This window comes from Danio rerio, chromosome 6 (assembly GCF_049306965.1).
Source record: "Danio rerio strain Tuebingen ecotype United States chromosome 6, GRCz12tu, whole genome shotgun sequence".
NCBI lineage: Eukaryota > Metazoa > Chordata > Actinopteri > Cypriniformes > Danionidae > Danio > Danio rerio.
The window spans coordinates 60,795,001-60,815,000 of NC_133181.1; the positions used below are offsets into that span (position 1 = coordinate 60,795,001).

Here is a 20,000-nt window from a genome sequence, read left to right on the forward strand (position 1 = left end):
TGTCTGATAGAGTGTGCTGTAGTCTCACCTGAGTCGGGGAGAGGAACTCTTGGTTGTTCTCACTCATGTACATGTTGTCACCATCAAACTGCAGAAGAGAAGAAGAAGAGAAGATGAGTTTGATTGGTCAGATGGCTGAGATAAAGGACAGTCATTTGCATATCGGACAGAGCGGGAAAAGAGAAACAACAACAGTCAAAACCATCAGAGAGACACAGAAGATTGCAGCCTACACCCTACATCAGGTGTCCCTGCAGGGTTTAGCTCCAACTTGCCTCAATACACCTGCCTGGGTATTTCAAATATACCTAGTAAGACCTTGATTAGTTCGTTCAGGTGTGTTTGAATAGGGTTGGAGCTAAAATCTGCAGGACACTGGACCTCCAGGAAGTTTGGTGACCCCTGCCCTACATAGACAGCACTCTAGGGCATTTCTAATGTTCCTCTTATTTTGCTGGTTAAATCAACCCAAGCTCATTGAGGAAACGTAGCCCCGCGGACGTTTTTGGAGACCACGATTTACGTGGCCGGAGGTACGTATGGCCGTGTTTTGTTTTTTTATCGAGCGAACGCTGCAGGGCGGTGTGACGCTGCTCCTTCTCTTCGTGCTCGCCAGCTGATGGGCTTTCCCGCTGCAACCAGTTTGTCCGCTTAGCTCGCAGTGTTACGTCAGGGGAGCGGAGGCATGAAGGAGGAGGAGCCAGCCTCGGGTACGACCGGGATCGGGTCCGGGGAAGAGCAGTTCCAGAAATCAGATAAGATGAAAAACAGAATCCAAAAAATAAGGGCGAGAACGCGGCGAGATCCGAAAACGCGGTCAAAATCGGACAAGGGCTTTTGCTTGTTTTTTTCTGGACGGCTTTTGCAAACTGTCGCTTGGGTTTAGGGAAGGAGGAGGAAGAGGAGGGTGGCCGGGTCGGCCGATTGGCCGGCCGCCCAGTTGATCGTTCAGTCGTTCAGCCAGTCAGTCGGACGGACGGTCGCTCCACAGCGGCCTCCGGAGGCTTTTCACCTTTTTCGGCCTCTTGCGGATCCGCAAAAACTGCTCGAATACGTACCTCCCGGGACATATTTCGCGGCCTGTAGAAACATCCGCAGGGCTACGTTTCCACAATGAGCCTGGGTTGGGTTAAATTGTACTGCAGAACTCTAAAACTGTATTATTAATATATTTATTTTATATATGAAATGTCATAAATGTGTTGATATACTGAAATCAATCAGAACAATCATTGATAATAATAATTCTGCACATCATTTTACAGAACATGTGAATTTAACATGGGTTAAGTGAGGTAACCGCTGGGTTAAAGTCAGGGTCAGGGGCGGGTTTAGGGTTAGCACCTAGTTATAACCCCGGTTATGTAATGACTATGAGCAGTACTGTAGACCGTATGAAGATGTGGAACAGCAGTGTAGAATAAAGAGCTGCAAAACCTACTCTCCTTGTTAAAGTTTCAAAATGAATCAAGAATTTGCTCAAACCTTTGAACTGAAATGATTCAGATTAGATGCACAGAGAGTCTGAACAACAACAATCATTCAATCATTCATTCATTCACCTCCAGCTTAGTCCCTTTATTCACCAGGGGTCACCACAGTGGAATGAACCGCCAACTATTCCAGGATATGTTTTACACAGTGGATGCCCTTCTGACTGCAATCCAGTAAACACCCATACACACTAATACACTACAGCCAATTTAGTTCATCAATTCCCCTAATGCACATGTTTGGACTGTGGGGGAAACCGAAGCACCTGGAGGAAACCCACGCCAACACGGGGAGAACATGCAAACTCCACACAGAAATCTCAACTGACCCAGCTGACCCACAGCTGACCCACTCACACACACACGCAAACACACACACACACACACGCACACGCACACACACATACACACATATATATATATATATTGACCATACACTTAGATAGAACCTTCTGTCTCACAAACGCTTGCATAAACACGGACGCGGACGCATACACACACACACGCACACGCACATACACAAACAGACACAAACATGCATAAACTGACCATAGACATATAGAAACTACACACGCACGCACACACATACTGTATATACCAGGGGTCAGCAACCCGCGGCTCTAGAGCCGCATGCGGCTCTTTAGCGCTGCCCTTGTGGCTCCCTGGAGCTTTTTCAAAAATGTTCAAAAAGATGGGGAAGGTTAGTATATATTTTTGTTTTAATATGATTTTTATAGGAGGACAAACATTTTTAACGTTTTCAAGTGCTGTAAAAGTGTGTAGAATTAATATTTAATTTCAACATTTCTGTCAACGAAGATTTGCGTCATAACCTGCGACACAGGTTTCTATCAGCAGGGCGGGATGCCAGGCAGGTGGCTGTTGTAAACAAACCGGGAGATAATAAAGCATGGAAAACCATTCACAGATGGTGACTACATGAAGGAGTCATTCATCAACATATTAGGACACCTATTTGCAGACTTCAAAAACAAAACCAAGATAATACAAAAAAATAAAGATATACCTCTCTCCGTTAAGACAGTGAAGGAAAGGTCTATTAAAATGGCAGGTAACATCACCGATCAGCAAACCAAGGACATTAATTCAGTGCCAGCATACTCAATTGCCTGTGATGTGACCAATATTCAATGCACTTTTATGCAGGTACTGTATGTGAACTCTGATGGGCCGCAAGAAGAAATGATCAAATTAATACACTGAAAGACCAGAGGCTGTGCTGAAGTGTTTAAATGACAATGAAATAAACATTAACAACCTGATTTCAGTGGCTATTTAATCATGAAGGCTTATTATGTATTTGTAGCCAACTTAGTCATTTTTATAGTAGGCTAATATAGCTACTATAGATACATACAGCATGTGTTTCCTTCATTATAAGGCTTATATAAGGCTTTACATTTTTTGCGGCTCCAGACATATATTTTTTTTGTCCAATATGGCTCTTTCAACATTTTGGGTTGCCCACCCCTGGTATATACTGACCATACACTTAGAATCTTCTCTTTCACAAACACATGCATAAACACGCACACGCACACACACACACATGCACGCACATACAGTACTCTCTCACATGCACAAACAGACACAAACATGTATAAACTGACCATAAACATATAGAAACTACACACACACACACACACACACATACACACACACACACACATTGACTATACACTTAGATAGAACCTTCTCTCTCACAAACACATGCATAAACACGCACACGCACGCACATTTACAACCTTCATTCACACACAAACTCATTCACACACACAAAAGCACACATGTACAGGCATGTGTATGTTTGCGTGTGTGTGTGTGTGTGTGTGTGTGTGTGTGTGTGTGTGTGTGTGTGCGCGCACATATGAAGACACAATATGCATATGCATAGACACAAACATATACACTACTCTCTCTCTTTCTCTCTCTCGCTCACACACACACACACACACACACACACACACACACACACACACACACACACACACATTGATCATAGACATATAGAGCCTTCAGTCATACACAAACTTACACACACAAGCACGCACACACACAGGCACGTGCAAAAAATGCACTTATGCAACCACACACACACAGACACATATACAGTATTCTCTCTCATACACACACACACACACACACACACACACACACACACACACATACACACACACACACACACACACACACACACACACACACACACACATATTAATCATAGACATATAGAACCTTCAGTCATACACAAACTTACACACACAAGCACGCACACACATAGGCACGTGCACAAATGCACTCATGCAATCACACACACATAGACACATACAGTATTCTCTCTCATACACACACACACACACACACACACACACACACACACACACACACACACACACACACAGACACAAACACACACACACACACATATTAATCATAGACATATAGAACCTTCAGTCATACACAAACTTAAACACACAAGCACGCACACACAGGCATGTGCACACAAATGCACTCATGCAATCACACACACACAGACACAAATATATACAGTATTCTCTCTCATACACACACACACACACACACACACTGTATAACACATAACTCAATCCTACTGTAAGCCTGATTATGAAAGCTCACACTGTTAAACACCACCATCTGAACAGAACGCTACAGTCAAACTGTGAATGTGTTTGATCTGCACACACACACACACACACACACACACAGACTCAAGTGTTCAGCGCTGACCGACCAACAGGTGAAAGTGCAACACTCTCCAAGACGACACCAAAGCACGGATGTGACAGCGAACAAGACGACCATACGTGTCTATTTCAATCTGCAGTCTTACAGCCGCAACACATTCAACCATCAAAGTGCATTAAACACACACACAGTCACTTGAGGAGAGCAGAAATACAGACTTGATCAATCTCTGCACCAATGAAGACCTCAGCTTCTGTTAGATGAAGCATTACAGGAAATATACGACTCCTATTTACACTACAAATATTAGAAGAACAAAACAAAACTAAACTAAACCAACAGGCCGTGCATCAGTGTGCTGTCTGCAGAAAACCACAGATATCTACAGGAGAGCAGAATTACTTTTGACTCTCCTCAAACACACACACACACACACACACTGTACGAACAATGCAGTACTCATCAATGCAGATCATGATACACATTAATAGTATTGACAGTGGATATGTAAATATTATTATGTTGGTCACACTTTATATTAAGGTTTTATTAGTTAATGTTAATTAATGCATTTACTAAGATGGACAAACAATGAACAATACATCTATACTACTGTATTTGTTCATGTTAGTTAACGTTAGTTAATGAAAATACAGTTTATGTTTATTGTTAGTTCATGTTAACTCATGGTGCATTAACATATGTTACAAGCATGCACTTGGATGTTAATAATGCATTAGTAAATGTTCAATTATGATTAATAAATGCTGTACATGTGTTGTTCATGATTAGCTCATGTTAGTAAATGCATTAACTAATGAACCTTATTGTAAAGTGTTACCAATATGTGTATTTATTTGAATAAATGTCTGTATCTGTACTTAATTTCAGTTAATGTTTGACTAATATGAATATGTTCATATGATTCAATCACAATACAGTTTGTACAGTAATATTTTCTTTATTGTCTTTTAGTAGAGCTATTATATGAAAGACTTGCTTTGTTTACCAAATAAAGTGGAATTTATTGGATTTGCAAACATTAAATACAATTTTAAATTATTTTTTACTTCATATATATACATTTTTTAGTAATGACACGGACACTGCCACAATCATTCCGCATAAATCCGCAGATTTTTAACACAATTCTCTGCAGAAATAGCAAAAAATGTCCGCAGATTCTGTCTGGCCCAAATAATAACCACTGTCAATATATTAATGTGTATTATGATCTGCATTCATGTGTACTGTATAGTGCAAACAGTGTGTGTGTGTGTGTGTTTGTGTGTGTGTGTGCACGTGCGTGCATATACAAACTAAATAGTCAATATTATTAATGTGTATTATGATCCTCATTGATGTGTACTGTATAGTGCGTACAGTGTGTGTGTGTGTGTGTGTGTGTGTGCATATACATATTATATAGTCAATATTATTAATCTGTAATGGCTCATATCCACTGTCAATATTATTAATGTGTAATATGATCTGCATTGATGAGTACTGTAGTACTGTATAGTGCGAACAGTGTGTGTGTTTGTGTGTGTGTGTGTGTGTGTTTATACTGTATACAGATTATATACAGATCAATATTATTAATCTGTCAATGGTTCACTGTCAATATTAATACTGTGTATTATGATCTGCATTGACGTGTACCATATATATGTACCGTACAGAGTGTGTGTATGTGTGTGTGTGTGTGTGTGTTTATTCTCTTACAATGCAATTTCACTTATTGTGCTTCAAAGTTGAGCACTTTTTGTGTTGGGGCAACATGAAGAAATTAAGTTAACTTACTAGTTTTAGCAAATTTAAGTGAATTGAACATAAAAGATTTAAGTTGTCCTCCCAAAACAAGTCAAGAATTGTGTCGATTCAGCTCATTTTAAATAAGCAGTTCAAATAAACAGCAAACGTCACTTTTTTAGAGCAATGTGTAAGAATGCGAGTGAAAATCCAAAGTGTCTACAGCAAAGAAAATCAGCAGCAGACAACGAGAGACCTCTGTGCTTCTGTGCATCCTCATCTCTCTCTCTTTCTCTCTCTCCTTCCCTTTTCTTGGCAGAGAAATGTGATATTATACTGCCGTCCGACATCATGCATAATGACAAACCTGTCAAACAGCTGATGGGGGTCGTGGAGCATTTCCAATGTGCACACCTCCCACCCCCACACACATATTATATGCATATCAATCTGTGTGTGTGTTTGTGTGTGTGCGCTAAACAGCCATCATGCATTTATATATTCTATACTGCAAACTGCAGCATCAATAATACAGCAATACTGCATCTCTCTATCTCACACACACACACACACACACATACACACACACAAACACGCACACACGCACACACACACACGCACACACACACACTAAAAGAAGCACCGAAAGTGTTGTTTATCATCTTCTAGAAATGCACCAGAATATCTGACCCCTCCCCCTTTAATTAAGATGCAAATATATCCAAACGCACTATAGACATCTTCACAAATTATACCCTTTCACTGTGTGTGTGTGTGTGTTTGTGTGTGTGTGTGTGTGTGTGTGTGAGAGTGAGGGGGTGGTGTGAAGTTATAATGGAAGATTAAAAGATTATCTGAAGATTTTATTATATTCCGACGCGTGTGCAGAAACACATGCAGTTCTAGTGCTCAAAAGTTTGGAGGCTGTGCAATAGCATTATTATTAATTATGCATTCATTTATGCATTCAATTGATTCGTTAGCATGTTTTATTTATAAATATAAAACTGGTAAAAATTTCTGAAGATAATTATAATAATAATAATAATAATAATAAAAAAAAAATAATAATAATAATAATAATAATAATGAGAATGAGAATAATAATGATAATAATAATTATGACAATAATAATAATAATAATAATAATAATAATAATAATAATAATAATAATAATGATAATAATAATAATGATAATAATAATAATAATAATAAGCATTTCCACAAAATATTAACGGCATTCCTAAAATAACAATCAGAAATGTTTAAAAATTATCAAATAATGATTTCTGACCAATCATATGGCAATAAAGACCGCAATAATAGGAAAACCCGACTTTCATTTTCAAAACCAAAATTCAATGTCTACATAGCATCTAATAACTTCCAATAACGATGTCAAAGTACGTTGATATTTGGTTGATTTTAGGTTGTGTTGGAAAGTGATCAAAATCTAACGTCTGATTGATGACATAGTGGTAACAGTCACACAACGTTGAGGTGTAACATGATTGGACGTTGATATTTGGTTAATTTTAGGTTGGACATTGACTTTAACCCGATTTTCATTTCCAAAACCGAAAGTCAATGTCTAGCCAGCGTCTAATAACGTCAAATTACGTTGATATTTGGTTGATTTAAGGTTGTGTTGGAAAGTGACCACAATCCAACGTCTGATAGATGTCATAGTGGTAACAGTCACACAACGTTAAGGTGTAACATGATTGGACGTTGATATTTGGTTGGACACCGACGTCAACCCAATTTTCATTTCCAAAATCAAAACTCAACGTTTAAAAACCAATAATAACGACGGCAAGTTACGTTGATATTTGGTTAATTTTAGTTTGGACATTGACGTCAACCCGATTTTCATTTCCAAAACCAAAATTCAACGTCTAATAATGCCGAATAACGACGCCAAATTACGCTGATATTTGGTTGATTTTAGGTTGGGTTGGAAAGTGACCACAATCCAACGTCTGATAGATGTCATAGCTGTAACGTCCACACAACGCCAAGATGTAGCATGATTAAACGTTGATATTAGGTTGATTTTAGGTTGGGTTGGAAAGTGACCACAATCCAACGTCTGATAGATGTCATAGCTGTAACGTCCACACAACGCCAAGATGTAGCATGATTAAACGTTGATATTAGGTTGATTTTAGGTTGGACATTGACGACAACCCGATTTTGATTTCTAAAAGCAAAATTCAATGTCTAGCCAGCGTAGACATCCAATAATGACTTCAAAGTACGTTTGTATTTAGTTGATTTTAGGTTGTGTTGGAAAGTGACCACAATCCAACGTCTGATAGATGTCATAGTGGTAACAGTCACACAACGTTGAGGTGTAACATGATTGGACGTTGATATTTGATTGATTTTAGGTTGATTTTAGATTGGACGCTGACGTCAACCCGATTTTTATTTCCAAACCCAAAATTCAATGTCTAATAACGCAGAATAACGACGCCAAATTACGTTGACATTTGGTTGAGTTTAGGTTGTGTTGAAAAGTGACCAAAATCCAACATCTGATAGATGTCATAGATGTAACGTCCACACAACGCTAAGATGTAGCATGATTAAACATTGATATTTGGTTGATTTTAGGTTCGACATTGACTTTAACCCGATTTTCATTTCCAAACAAAATCCAATGTTCCCACGTTTTTGTCTTTGTATCACCCCGATATGACAGTGAACACACTATACCTGAACACAGTTCTCTCCAAACAGCTTACAAAAGATAATTTTCATCATAAGTGTGCCCTTTAAAAATAATTTACGCATAAGAAACACATTTGCAGACACACTGAGTTTGTAAGCATGAAAAACAGCATATTATACACTATCAAAAATAGCCTAAATGACCAGTTCCCCTATTTTAGAACTTCATTTTTCATTTAACTTAATTTTCGTATGCTTTTGAATTGATTTGAGGGACCTTGATTTTTCTTGCAACAACTTTAAACCTTGAAAAGTGACTTTTATTGACATTTTGAATAGTTTGCAATGCTATATTGTCAGGGTTGGTCTTATATATATATATATTATGCTACAAACACCTTGCAATAAACTGCCAGCACATTTTCTGTTACTGTTTCTCTCTGTATTATTTCTAGAACATTATATTATGTATTCAAATGACTAAAATGTCAATAAAAGTGTCTTTGTTAAACTGTAGACTTAAATTGTCAACATCAAAAGTGCACAGAGCAGAGATTAGCAACCCATAATGCAATTCACAACCCTACATAAACAATCGCTGAATACGACAACTGTTCATTTACATATATGTTTACAGTGGAGTTTGTGCTGAAATGTTTGACTTGCTTGCTTGAGTTCATATTGAGATCTCTGACAGCAGATCTTACCAAAGTATTTTTTTTTTCATAAGAGTTTGTCCTGATGTAATAAGAGAATTAAAAGTGCTTCATTAACTCTATTAATACAGCTCACATTATATCATGCGCTTCCGTTCAAGGCCAACTTCTGTAGAAAGAGCCACGAATACACACACACACACACACACACACACACACACACACACACACACACACACACACACACACACACACACACACACACACACGTCGAGTTGAACACCTGCAAGTCTGAATATAGCTTTAAAAACAGAGCCAGATTCAGACATATACGCGTTTCCTTGATAATATCAGCTCTACATAGAGACAGATGCTTTAATTACCTTTTACTGTGGGTTTGATTAAAAAAAAAGCTCAAATGACCCATAACAACTCTTTCGGTTGCTATTCGCAGTTTATTATGCATATGGCATATCGCTATTTTTTTAATAGCATAGATAATGATGATAAAACAAAGCACATTTAGGATTCACTATTAACATAATTAACTTACTTTCAAAAAAGTAAAAAAGATGAGCTTTAAAATGAGAAAATAAAGATAATAATATACGCTGTTAAAAATATCTGTAGATTAACAATTTTCTCTATTTTGTGATTCAGGTTTTTTATTATTAATATTATTTATTTATGCTTTTTAATTGTATTATGAGACTTTTGATGTTGAAAAGTTTGAAAAGTGACTTTTAACATTATTTATAATAGCTTGCAGTGATGTATTGTCTGGGTTGGTGTTGTGTATTATACACCTTGTAATAAACTGACAGCACATTTTCTGCTATTTTACAGACTTATTTCTCTATATATTCTACTTACTCACACATTATATAATTTCAAACTACTACTTGTTAAACTGTACAGTTTTCATCATCAAAATCACTTTTTGAAATATTAATTTATTCATTCATTCATTTTCTTTTCGGCTTAGTCCCTTTAATAATCTGGGATCGCCACAGTGGAATGAACCTCCAACTTATCCAGCACACGCAGCGTTTTTTCAGCATTTATCAAAATATCAACTTTTATGTTCAACACATTAACAAAAACCTCATAAAGGTTCATAGCCACCAGAGGTTGAGTAAATAGTGAGAGTATTTTTAATTTTGGATAAACTATGCCTTTAATATACAATGTCTAAAAATGCTGGGATTCGCACAATTCCTTAATGTTATCCCAACACAAATCGATTAAGTTAACTGAAATGTTTTTTTTAATTTATGTGGATTAAGCATAAAACTCTTAAGTTGTCCCAAAAAAGTCAAGAATTGTGTTGATTCAGCTTATTTTTAAATAAGAAGCGTGATTTGTGTTCAGGCTTCATGGTGGCACAGTGGGTAGCACGATCGCTTCACAGCAAGAAGGTCGCTGGTTTGAGCCCCGACTGGATCAGTTGGCATTTCTGTGTGGAGTTTGCATGTTCTCCCCTTGTTGATGAGGATTTCCTCCGGGTGCTTCGGTTTCGCCCCACAGTCCAAACACATGCGCTATAGGCGAATTGGGGAGGGTAAATTGTCCGTAGTGTATGAGTTTAAATGACAGTGTATGGATGTTTCCCAGAGATGGCTTGCGGCTGGAAGGGCATCCGCTGCGTAAAAATGTGCTGGATAAGTTGGCGGTTCATTCCGCTGTGGCGACCCCGGATTAATAAAGGGACTAAGCCGACAAGAAAATGAATGAATGAATACATTATAAAACCATCATAAAAAATATCTAGAATTTAAAAGTAAAATGATGAGCTTCATTGCAAATTAGTAAATTCACTGAATCATTTGTGGCAGTGTGTATACAGTATATACTGCATGGCATTTTGTTTAAACAGCATGGATAATGCATGATAATCAATGCACACATACTCTATATGATTCACTACCATCATAATGAACCTTTGGCGAAGCAGTGGCGCAGTAGGTAGTGCTGTCGCCTCACAGCAAGAAGGTCGCTGGGTCGCTGGTTCGAGCCTCGGCGTTTCTGTGTGGAGTTTGCATGTTCTCCCTGTGTTTTCCCTGTGTTCATGTGGGTTTCCTCCGGGTGCTCCAGTTTCCCCCACAGTCCAAAGACATGTGGTACAGGTGAATTGGGTAGGTTAAATTGTCCGTAGTGTATGAGTGTGTGTGTGGATGTTTCTCAGAGATGGGTTGCGGCTGGGCAAGAAAATGAATGAATGAATATATTAAAAAATTGTCTAGAATTAAAAAAGTAAAATGAGCTTTATTGCATTAATGAGCTTTCATGCATTATCCATGCTATTTAAAACATGCCATGCAGTATATACTGTATTCAATAAAAAAAAAAAGTGTTAAAACTAACACAATCTTACAGCAATTCGTAACTTTTTGATTTATTGGCTTATTCGCATGGATTCCTCCGATCTAATTGGTACAATTTAGTACGATTTGCTCAGCTCCCAATAACGGTTGGGTTAAGGTGCCAGACCTGTCAAAAATCATGTTCTGGAGTTAATGCGCATCTTGTTTTCACATATCACTTTTATTTTCATCTGTGCAATTAATTTCAGCTGTGTTAGTAAACACACTGACACAAATGATTTAGTGGATTTACTAATTTGCAATAAAGCTCATTTTACTTTTTAAATTGTGGACAATTTTTATGATAATATGATGGTTTTATAATATATTCATTCATTCATTTTCTTGAGGGCATCCGCTGTGTAAAAACTTGCTGGATAAGTTGGCGGTTCATTCCGCTGTGGCGACCCCGGATTAATAAAGGGACTAAGCCGACAAGAAAATGAATGAATGAATGAATAATGAACCTTTCTTGAATTTCAAAAAGTCAAAATGATGAGTTTTAAAATGAGATCTGACTGTTCTACTAAATACTGCATGACGTTTCAGCTTTAATGCAAAGAAACTGCATGTTAAGGCATTAATTAAACATGAAGACTGCAATATACATATATATATATATATATATATATATATATATATATATATATATATATATATATATATATATATATACATACATACATACATATATATATATATTGCAGTTTTCATGTTTAATTCATGTTTTATATGTATATTCATGTCGTACATATATATATATATATATATATATATATATATATATATATATATATATATATATATATATATGTATGTATATATGTATATATATATATATATATATATATATATATATATATATGTATGAATGTATATATATATATATATATATATATATATATATATATATATATATATATATATATATGTATGTATGTATGTATGTATGTATGTATATATATATATATATATATATATATATATATATATATATATATATATATATATATATATATATGTATATATATATATATATATATATATATATATATATATATATATATATATATATATATATATATATATATATATATACATATACACATACATACATAAATACATATATATATATATATATATACATACATACATACATACATACATACATATATATATATATATATATATATATATATATATATATATATATATATATATATATATATATATATATTACTGCTTTACTGTGCACAGAATGCATAAGATACTGATTTAAGAAAGCGACTGTGATTGATTTCATGTCTGGGAATGGAAGGTCAAAGCGCATTGCATTGTGGGATACAGTATCTCATGCATGCGTTCTGATTCATACTGCACTTTCTGACAAATGTCACCCCGTCCGCGCAGGGCATTAGCATAGCGTGCGCATGCATGCATCCATATACTGGAAGACTGCTATTTGTGCACGCCGTCCTTTATTTCAGCAGCACGTCTGTCACGCTAGGCCCTTTTCTATTACCCGTCTAATTGCACATTCCACAGTGACAAGAGCTCATTAGTGCTTAATTACACACGTGTTATTTAGTACAAACATCTCCATTTGGGCTCTTTTGCGGTGTAATTGTTCTGCAGGGAGATGGAGGGCACGTCACAGGGATTCGTGCTGAGTACTGAAGGCTGGAAGTAGGTCATGTGCTAAAGCAATAAACAAGGAACACTGCAATAAAATAATATAGTCACACACACACACATTGATGCCGAAGCCAGTAATATCCAAAGCTCATGTAATATTTACAGTGCACTAATAGACAGAGAGAAACAGAGAGTCTTTTGCATTTGAATTTCAGAGAAAGCTGCAAGACTGCATTAATACTGCAATGTTTGTGTGTGTGAGCGCGCACGCGTGTGTGTGTGTGTGTGTGTGTGTGAGAGAGGCCACATGTGTGCATTACAGAAATATTACTGAATTAAGTGATGAATAAAGTACAATGTGTCCAAAAGAATGTATGTGAGTGATTGTTTGCGTGTATTTGTGTTTGTGTGTATGTGTATGTCTGTGTGTATTACAGAAATATCACTGAATCAAGTGATGAATATAATACATGGTGTTTAAAATGTGTTTGTGTGTATATTATAGAAATATTACTGAATCAAGTAATGAATATGGTGCATTGTGTTAGAAAGAATGTATGTGTGTGTTTGTGTGTGTGTGATTGTGTTTGTATGAGCGTGTGCAACAAATAACAAAAGCTTTTGTAAGTTTTTTATAAATATGAAGAAACGGTTTTATATATTAAAATGTTGCAGTATTTCTTTGCCACTACTAATAAACGTAACCACATGGGTAAAAATAAATAAATAAATAAATAAATAAATAAATTATATATATATATATATATATATATATATATATATATATATATATATATATATATATATATATATATATAAAGAAAGAAAAGCTTACACACACTGTATAAAAGGCACATAACCATTTAATAAAGTCAGATGTTATTGTGACCACAATTTTTCTCTTTTAGGTAAGTTAGGATTATTAATGTGTTTCTGTTCTGTTTAATAGCAGAATAATGAGAGAGATTTGTTGAGAAATTGTTATAACTCTTCTTGAAGGTCAAGTTTACACACAATAAGATTATTCTGCCTCTGGAAAAGCTCAGATGATGATGTCAAGCTTTTGGAAGTTTCTGATTGGCTAATTGACAACATTTGAGTTAATGTGAGGCACAACTGTAGAATAGTGTTGAAGGAAAAGCTCAAACACACTGCTTCCTTGTGTGACAACATGAGAAAATCAAGCCAGAATCAACAACAAAGCCAGATTAGCATTAGCTGAATTACACTGGGGAAAGACTCATGTTTGGAGACATGTCCTGTGCTCTGATGGAGCTCAGACTGAACTGTTTGGCCATAATGAGCAGTCTTACATTTGGAGGACAAAGGGGAAAGCGCACAAGCCTAGGAACACCATCCCAACTGTGAAGTATGGGGGCGGCAGCATCATGTTGTGAGGCTGTTTTGCTGCAGGAGGGACTGGTCCACTTCACAGCATAGATGGCATCATGAAGACAGAACATTATGGAGAAATACTGAAGCAACATCTCAAGACATCAGCCAGGACATTACAACTTGGCCACAAATACGTCTTCCAAACAGACCATGACCCTAAGCATACTGCCAAATTAGTTTAAATGTGCTTTATGGACAACAGAGTGAATGTTTTGGAGTGGCCATCACAAAGCCCTGAACTCAATCCTATGGAAAGTTTGTGGGCAGAGTTGATAAAGCTTGCGCGAGCAAGACAGCCTACAAATCTGACTCAGTTACACCAATTCTGTCAGGAGGAATGGGCCAAAATTCCTGCAAACTATTGTGAGAAGCTTGTGGAAGGAGACCCAAAACATTTGACCAAAGTTATACAGTTTAAAAGCAAAGCTAAAAAATACCAAGAAAATGTGTGTAAACTTTTGACTGTTTAGGAATTAATAAATAAATTAATTAAAAAAATTCTCTCATTATTCTGGCATTTAGCAATTGTAAATCATTTAGGTAATGCTAATGGAGCTAAAATAGTAAACATTTAGTATGATTTACCATCAGACATTTATTAAAAATGGTTATGTTCCTTTTTTTAGAGTGTATGTAAACTTCTGTATATATATATATATATATATATATATATATATATATATATATATATATATATATATATATATATATATATATATATATATATATATATATATATATATATATATATATATACAAACACACAAACACACACGTTTGATGTGATAATTTCACAGTAGGAATACACACAGGTTCGAAGACTCAGTCTCGCCACAGTGCAATTGGGTCGGGTATACATCCCTAAAATATCAAGGTGAAAGTCATCATAGCTTGTGTAGAATAGACCCAGCTCCCAAGCAAAATAGAGTTTGATTTGTTTTGGGATAACATGAAAGAAATTAAGCTAGCTTATTAATTTTTACACATTTCAAGTGGATTGAACATAAATCAATTAAGTTGTCCCCCCAAAACATCTCAATAATTGTGTTCATTCAGCTCATTTTACACAAGTAGCTTGAACAAGCAGCAAAAATCAGTTTTGAGTATACACTGTAAAGAATTCTCAATTCCACACAATCAAATGGTGTTGGGACAACTTGAAGTAGTTAAGTTAACTTATTAGTTTTTTACAAATTGAAGTGGATTGAACCTAAAACAATTAAGTTGTCCCAATAAAACCTAATTGTGTTGATTCAGCTCAGATTCATCATTCATGCAATGTAAAACGTGCTTCAGCATCCAATCAGAACTGAGTCTGAATGCAAACCATCAGTTATCCTGCATGCTGATTGGTCGGTACAGCAAAAACACACAAGCGAGGCAATAAAACAGCTGTTAGCATGACCTCTGCAGTCCGATAGCTTAATTAAACTGCAGAATCCCATTCAGATCACTGGAGTCCACTCCACACGCCAGTTCGCTTTGCTTTCGACCTTTTATTCAGTCTCACTTACTGTAATCTGGCAATCGGCGCGCTTGGCCTGGCCAACTTGGACAGAAGCGAATCAAACAATCCAGCTGTTGCCAGAAAGAGCGGCGGTAATGACGAAGAAAAAAAAAAAAAGCGAAATCCTCTGCTTTCTCCAGGATGAATAATATTCTGGCAGAGCCGAATCTAATAGGCGCTCTCTCTCTTAGATATTCAGCTGAGAATGGCACTTATGAAATATTAATATCGTACAAAAATATGGCAACTCCAGCGCACTCCATCTCTCAAACTCCAGCGTAATTGACTATGCGAGTCTTTCTGAATCAGGCAGCGAGGAAACGAGAGGAAAAACAGAAAGTGAGGAGATGTCAAGGAAGACGAGCCGCGTCTCACAAATGAGGAGGAATTAAATGTACAGATGTGACAAATGGACCTGATGATGACGACACCAAAACACAGACATGCAACACGAGACTATTTCACAAGTGTGTGTCATATTATGGTAATTATAGACCTGACTTACACATTCTGATGAATTTGATCATTAAAATGCAATGTAAAGAGCTAGTTTTGTCATGCTTTTTAGTCCAAATATCTTAATATCTTTCATTAAAACAAGCTTAATATTCTGCCAAAATAATCTTATTTTAAAGCTAACAAAGTTATTTCGCTTATCCAATAATTTTGCTTTATTTAAGAAAAAAAGTACTTCATTTTGATGTAATTTTTTTTTATTTAACAAGATTGTGACGAGCCGCGTCTCACAAATGAGAATGAATCTTCAATTAATTAATCATTTTCAGATAATTAATAAGAATTAAACGTACAGATGTGACAAATGGACCTGATGATGACGACACCAAAACACAGACATGCAACACAAGACTATTTAACAAGTGTGTGTGTGTGTGTGTGATATTGTCATAATTATAGACCTGGCTTACACATTCTGATGAATTTGAGCATTAATAAGTTTTTTTAAATCAATGCGAAGAATTAGCTTTGTCTTGTTTTTTTAGTCCAAATATCTAAATATCTTTCCTTAAAACAAGCTAAATTAACTGCCAATGGGGTGAGGAAAATTATCTTATTTTAAAGCCAACAAAATTATTTAGCTTATCCAATATTTTTGCTTGATTTAAGGAAAAATTCACTTCATTTATATTAAAATTTGTCAATAAGTGCACCGGGATTGTGATGAGCCACTTGTCTCACAAATGAGGAGGAATTAAATGTACATACTGTATGTGAGAAATAGACCTGATGATGACACCAACACACAGACATGAAACAAGTGTGTGTGTGTGTGTGTGTACAGAACAAACCATTATTATACAGAAACTTGCCTAATTACCCTCACCTGCCTAGTTAACCTAATTTACCTAGTTAAGCCTTTAAATGTCACTTTAAGCTGTATAGAAGTGTCTTGTCTTGAATATCTAGTCTAATATTATGAACTGTCATCATAGCAAAGATAAAATAAATCAGTTATTAGAGATGAGTTATTAAAACTATTATGTGCAGAAATGTGTAAAAAATTATTATTTCTGTTAAACAGAAATTGAGGAAAAAAACAAAAGCAAATAATTCTGACTTCACCAGTGTCATGTTAGAATCACATTAGAAACATATTTGAATTGTGCATTATAACCTGTAGTTTCAGAGGTTTTTAATAAGAAAAAAGTGATCATTTGACCACATTATTTTCCACAAAACAAATGTTCAAAAACCACACGTGTTCCACATTGAAAACAACTCTTTTTTTTTTTTTACATACTAAGAGTTTTTGTCTTGTTTCTAGGCCAAATGTCTACCCAACTGGCAGATTATTTTGCTTATTTTCAGGAAAAACTGACTACATTTTGACTCATTATATCTTAAAACAAGACTAAATGTTTTGCTTGTTCACAAAATGAATCTTGATTTAAGAATTTGTAGATATTTGTATTAGAAACAAGACAAACAAAGTAAGAAAAGCATTCCTTTGCAGTAAAAATGTGATATTAGCATATGATGTTCATGTGACGCACGTGTTGATTTCACCAGCAGAAGAGTAAAGCCTGAGATTATGTTGAGATGAATAAAGACTACTTGATGAGTAAAATTGATTATATTAAAGGAAATATAACTAAACTGGGCCCAATCAGATGCTGTACTTCACTATAATAAAAGTGTGCATATAAAAATGTCCATAAATATAAAGAAATATCCATAAATTAGTATTTTTTTGTATTTTGTGATTCGTGTTTTTAATTTTCCCCATTTATTTGTGCTTCTGAACTGGATTATGGGATGTAAATCTTTTTTACAACAATTTTTAACCTTGAAAACAAGGAAAAATGTGACTTTTATGAACTTTTTAATAGTTTGCAGTGCTATATTGCCTGTGTTTGAGTTGTAAATTACGCTACAAAATCCTTGCAATAAACTGCCAGCACATTTTTTGTTATTTTACAGACTTATTTCTCTATATATTGTACATTATATTCTTTCAAATGACTAAAATATTAATGAAAGTCACTTTGTTAAACTGTAGAGTTGAATTTTCAACATCGAAAGTGCACAGAGCAGAGATCAACATCCCACAATTCATTTTACAACCACAAATAAACACTTATAAGTGTGGTTTTATTAACGATCATCCACTGAAAGCAGTTGATAGATTTGGACAGCCGTCATCAGATTATATTCCAGGATTACACTGATCAACTCAATTTGATCAAACACCCACAAATTGGCACCGATTGATATTCTGCATTCACAGGTTACCGGATTACACATCAGAACATCACATTAGCACACATTTAGCACAAACGTGAGACCTGATTTGGGTAATCCGGTCGTCTTGAGGCGGTTTAGTGTCGTCACTGCGCTGTGTGTTTAACGCTGAGCCTACTGATGAAACGGCACTAAATAAGGGAAACCACTGTGAAGACTTTACTAATATCACAACAGCCTCGAATAAATACCAGAAAAATCTACAACATTTCTCATATTCAGTTAACATAGCTGATAAACGGTAAAGATAAAAGTTGGCTCTACTTTTTTTTGCTGACTCAACTTTAAACTCAAATACTGCACATGAGTTGAGTCAACTACTAAAGCTCAGCAGCAAGATGCCTTACAATTTTAGGTTGAGTCACTTTTTTCTACGTTAAGCTTTTATTTTAGGGCACTATACTATTATCGGATGTCAATTACAGCCTTATTTGCCTTTGTTTGATAACCGAAATAAAGTTCTAAACTGCTGAGAAAAAAACATGCGATAGTCTCGATAATAGGAACATATTAAATCTCAGTTAGGACCAGACAGAATCTGCAATCATTTTTGCTGTACAATGATTTATGCAGAATGATTTTGAGAGTATAGTAAAAAAAAAAAAAAAAAAAAAAACGCTAAACACAAAACAACCCGGGCTCATTGTGGAAACCTAGTCCCGCGGACGTTTCTGGAGACCGCGGAATACGTCCCGGCGGGTACGTACGGCTGCAGTTTTTGTTTTCGCGAATCCGCGAGAGGCCGCTGTTGCGTGCTTTTTCGCACCTCAGACGCCTCTCGTGAGTGCGGTTCGCGCCCGCTCTGTTCTCGCGTGAACCCGCCGGAGGCCACTGACCAGATGATTGACTGCGAGACCGGCCAATCGGCCGACTCGCCCTCCTCCGTCCCTGAACCCAACCAATTTTACCGATCGACCCGCCCGCTCGCCCGCCCGCTCCCTTCCCTAAACCAGAGTAACAGTTCACAAAAGCCGTCCAAAAAAATAAAAGCCCTGATTTTTTTTTATTCTAACGCGTTTTCGCATTTCGCCGCAGT

General features: G+C 36.0%; 1 protein-coding gene across 4 annotated transcripts in view; it reads right to left on the reverse strand.

The window, feature by feature from the left end:
* Positions 1-20,000, reverse strand: part of tox2 (TOX high mobility group box family member 2) — a 273,063-nt gene that overhangs the window by 131,706 nt on the left and 121,357 nt on the right. For all 4 annotated transcript variants that reach the window (XM_021476823.3, XM_021476822.3, XM_017356458.4 and 1 more), the window contains 1 exon segment: positions 29-88. In XM_021476823.3, the coding sequence (XP_021332498.1) occupies positions 29-88 (60 nt within the window).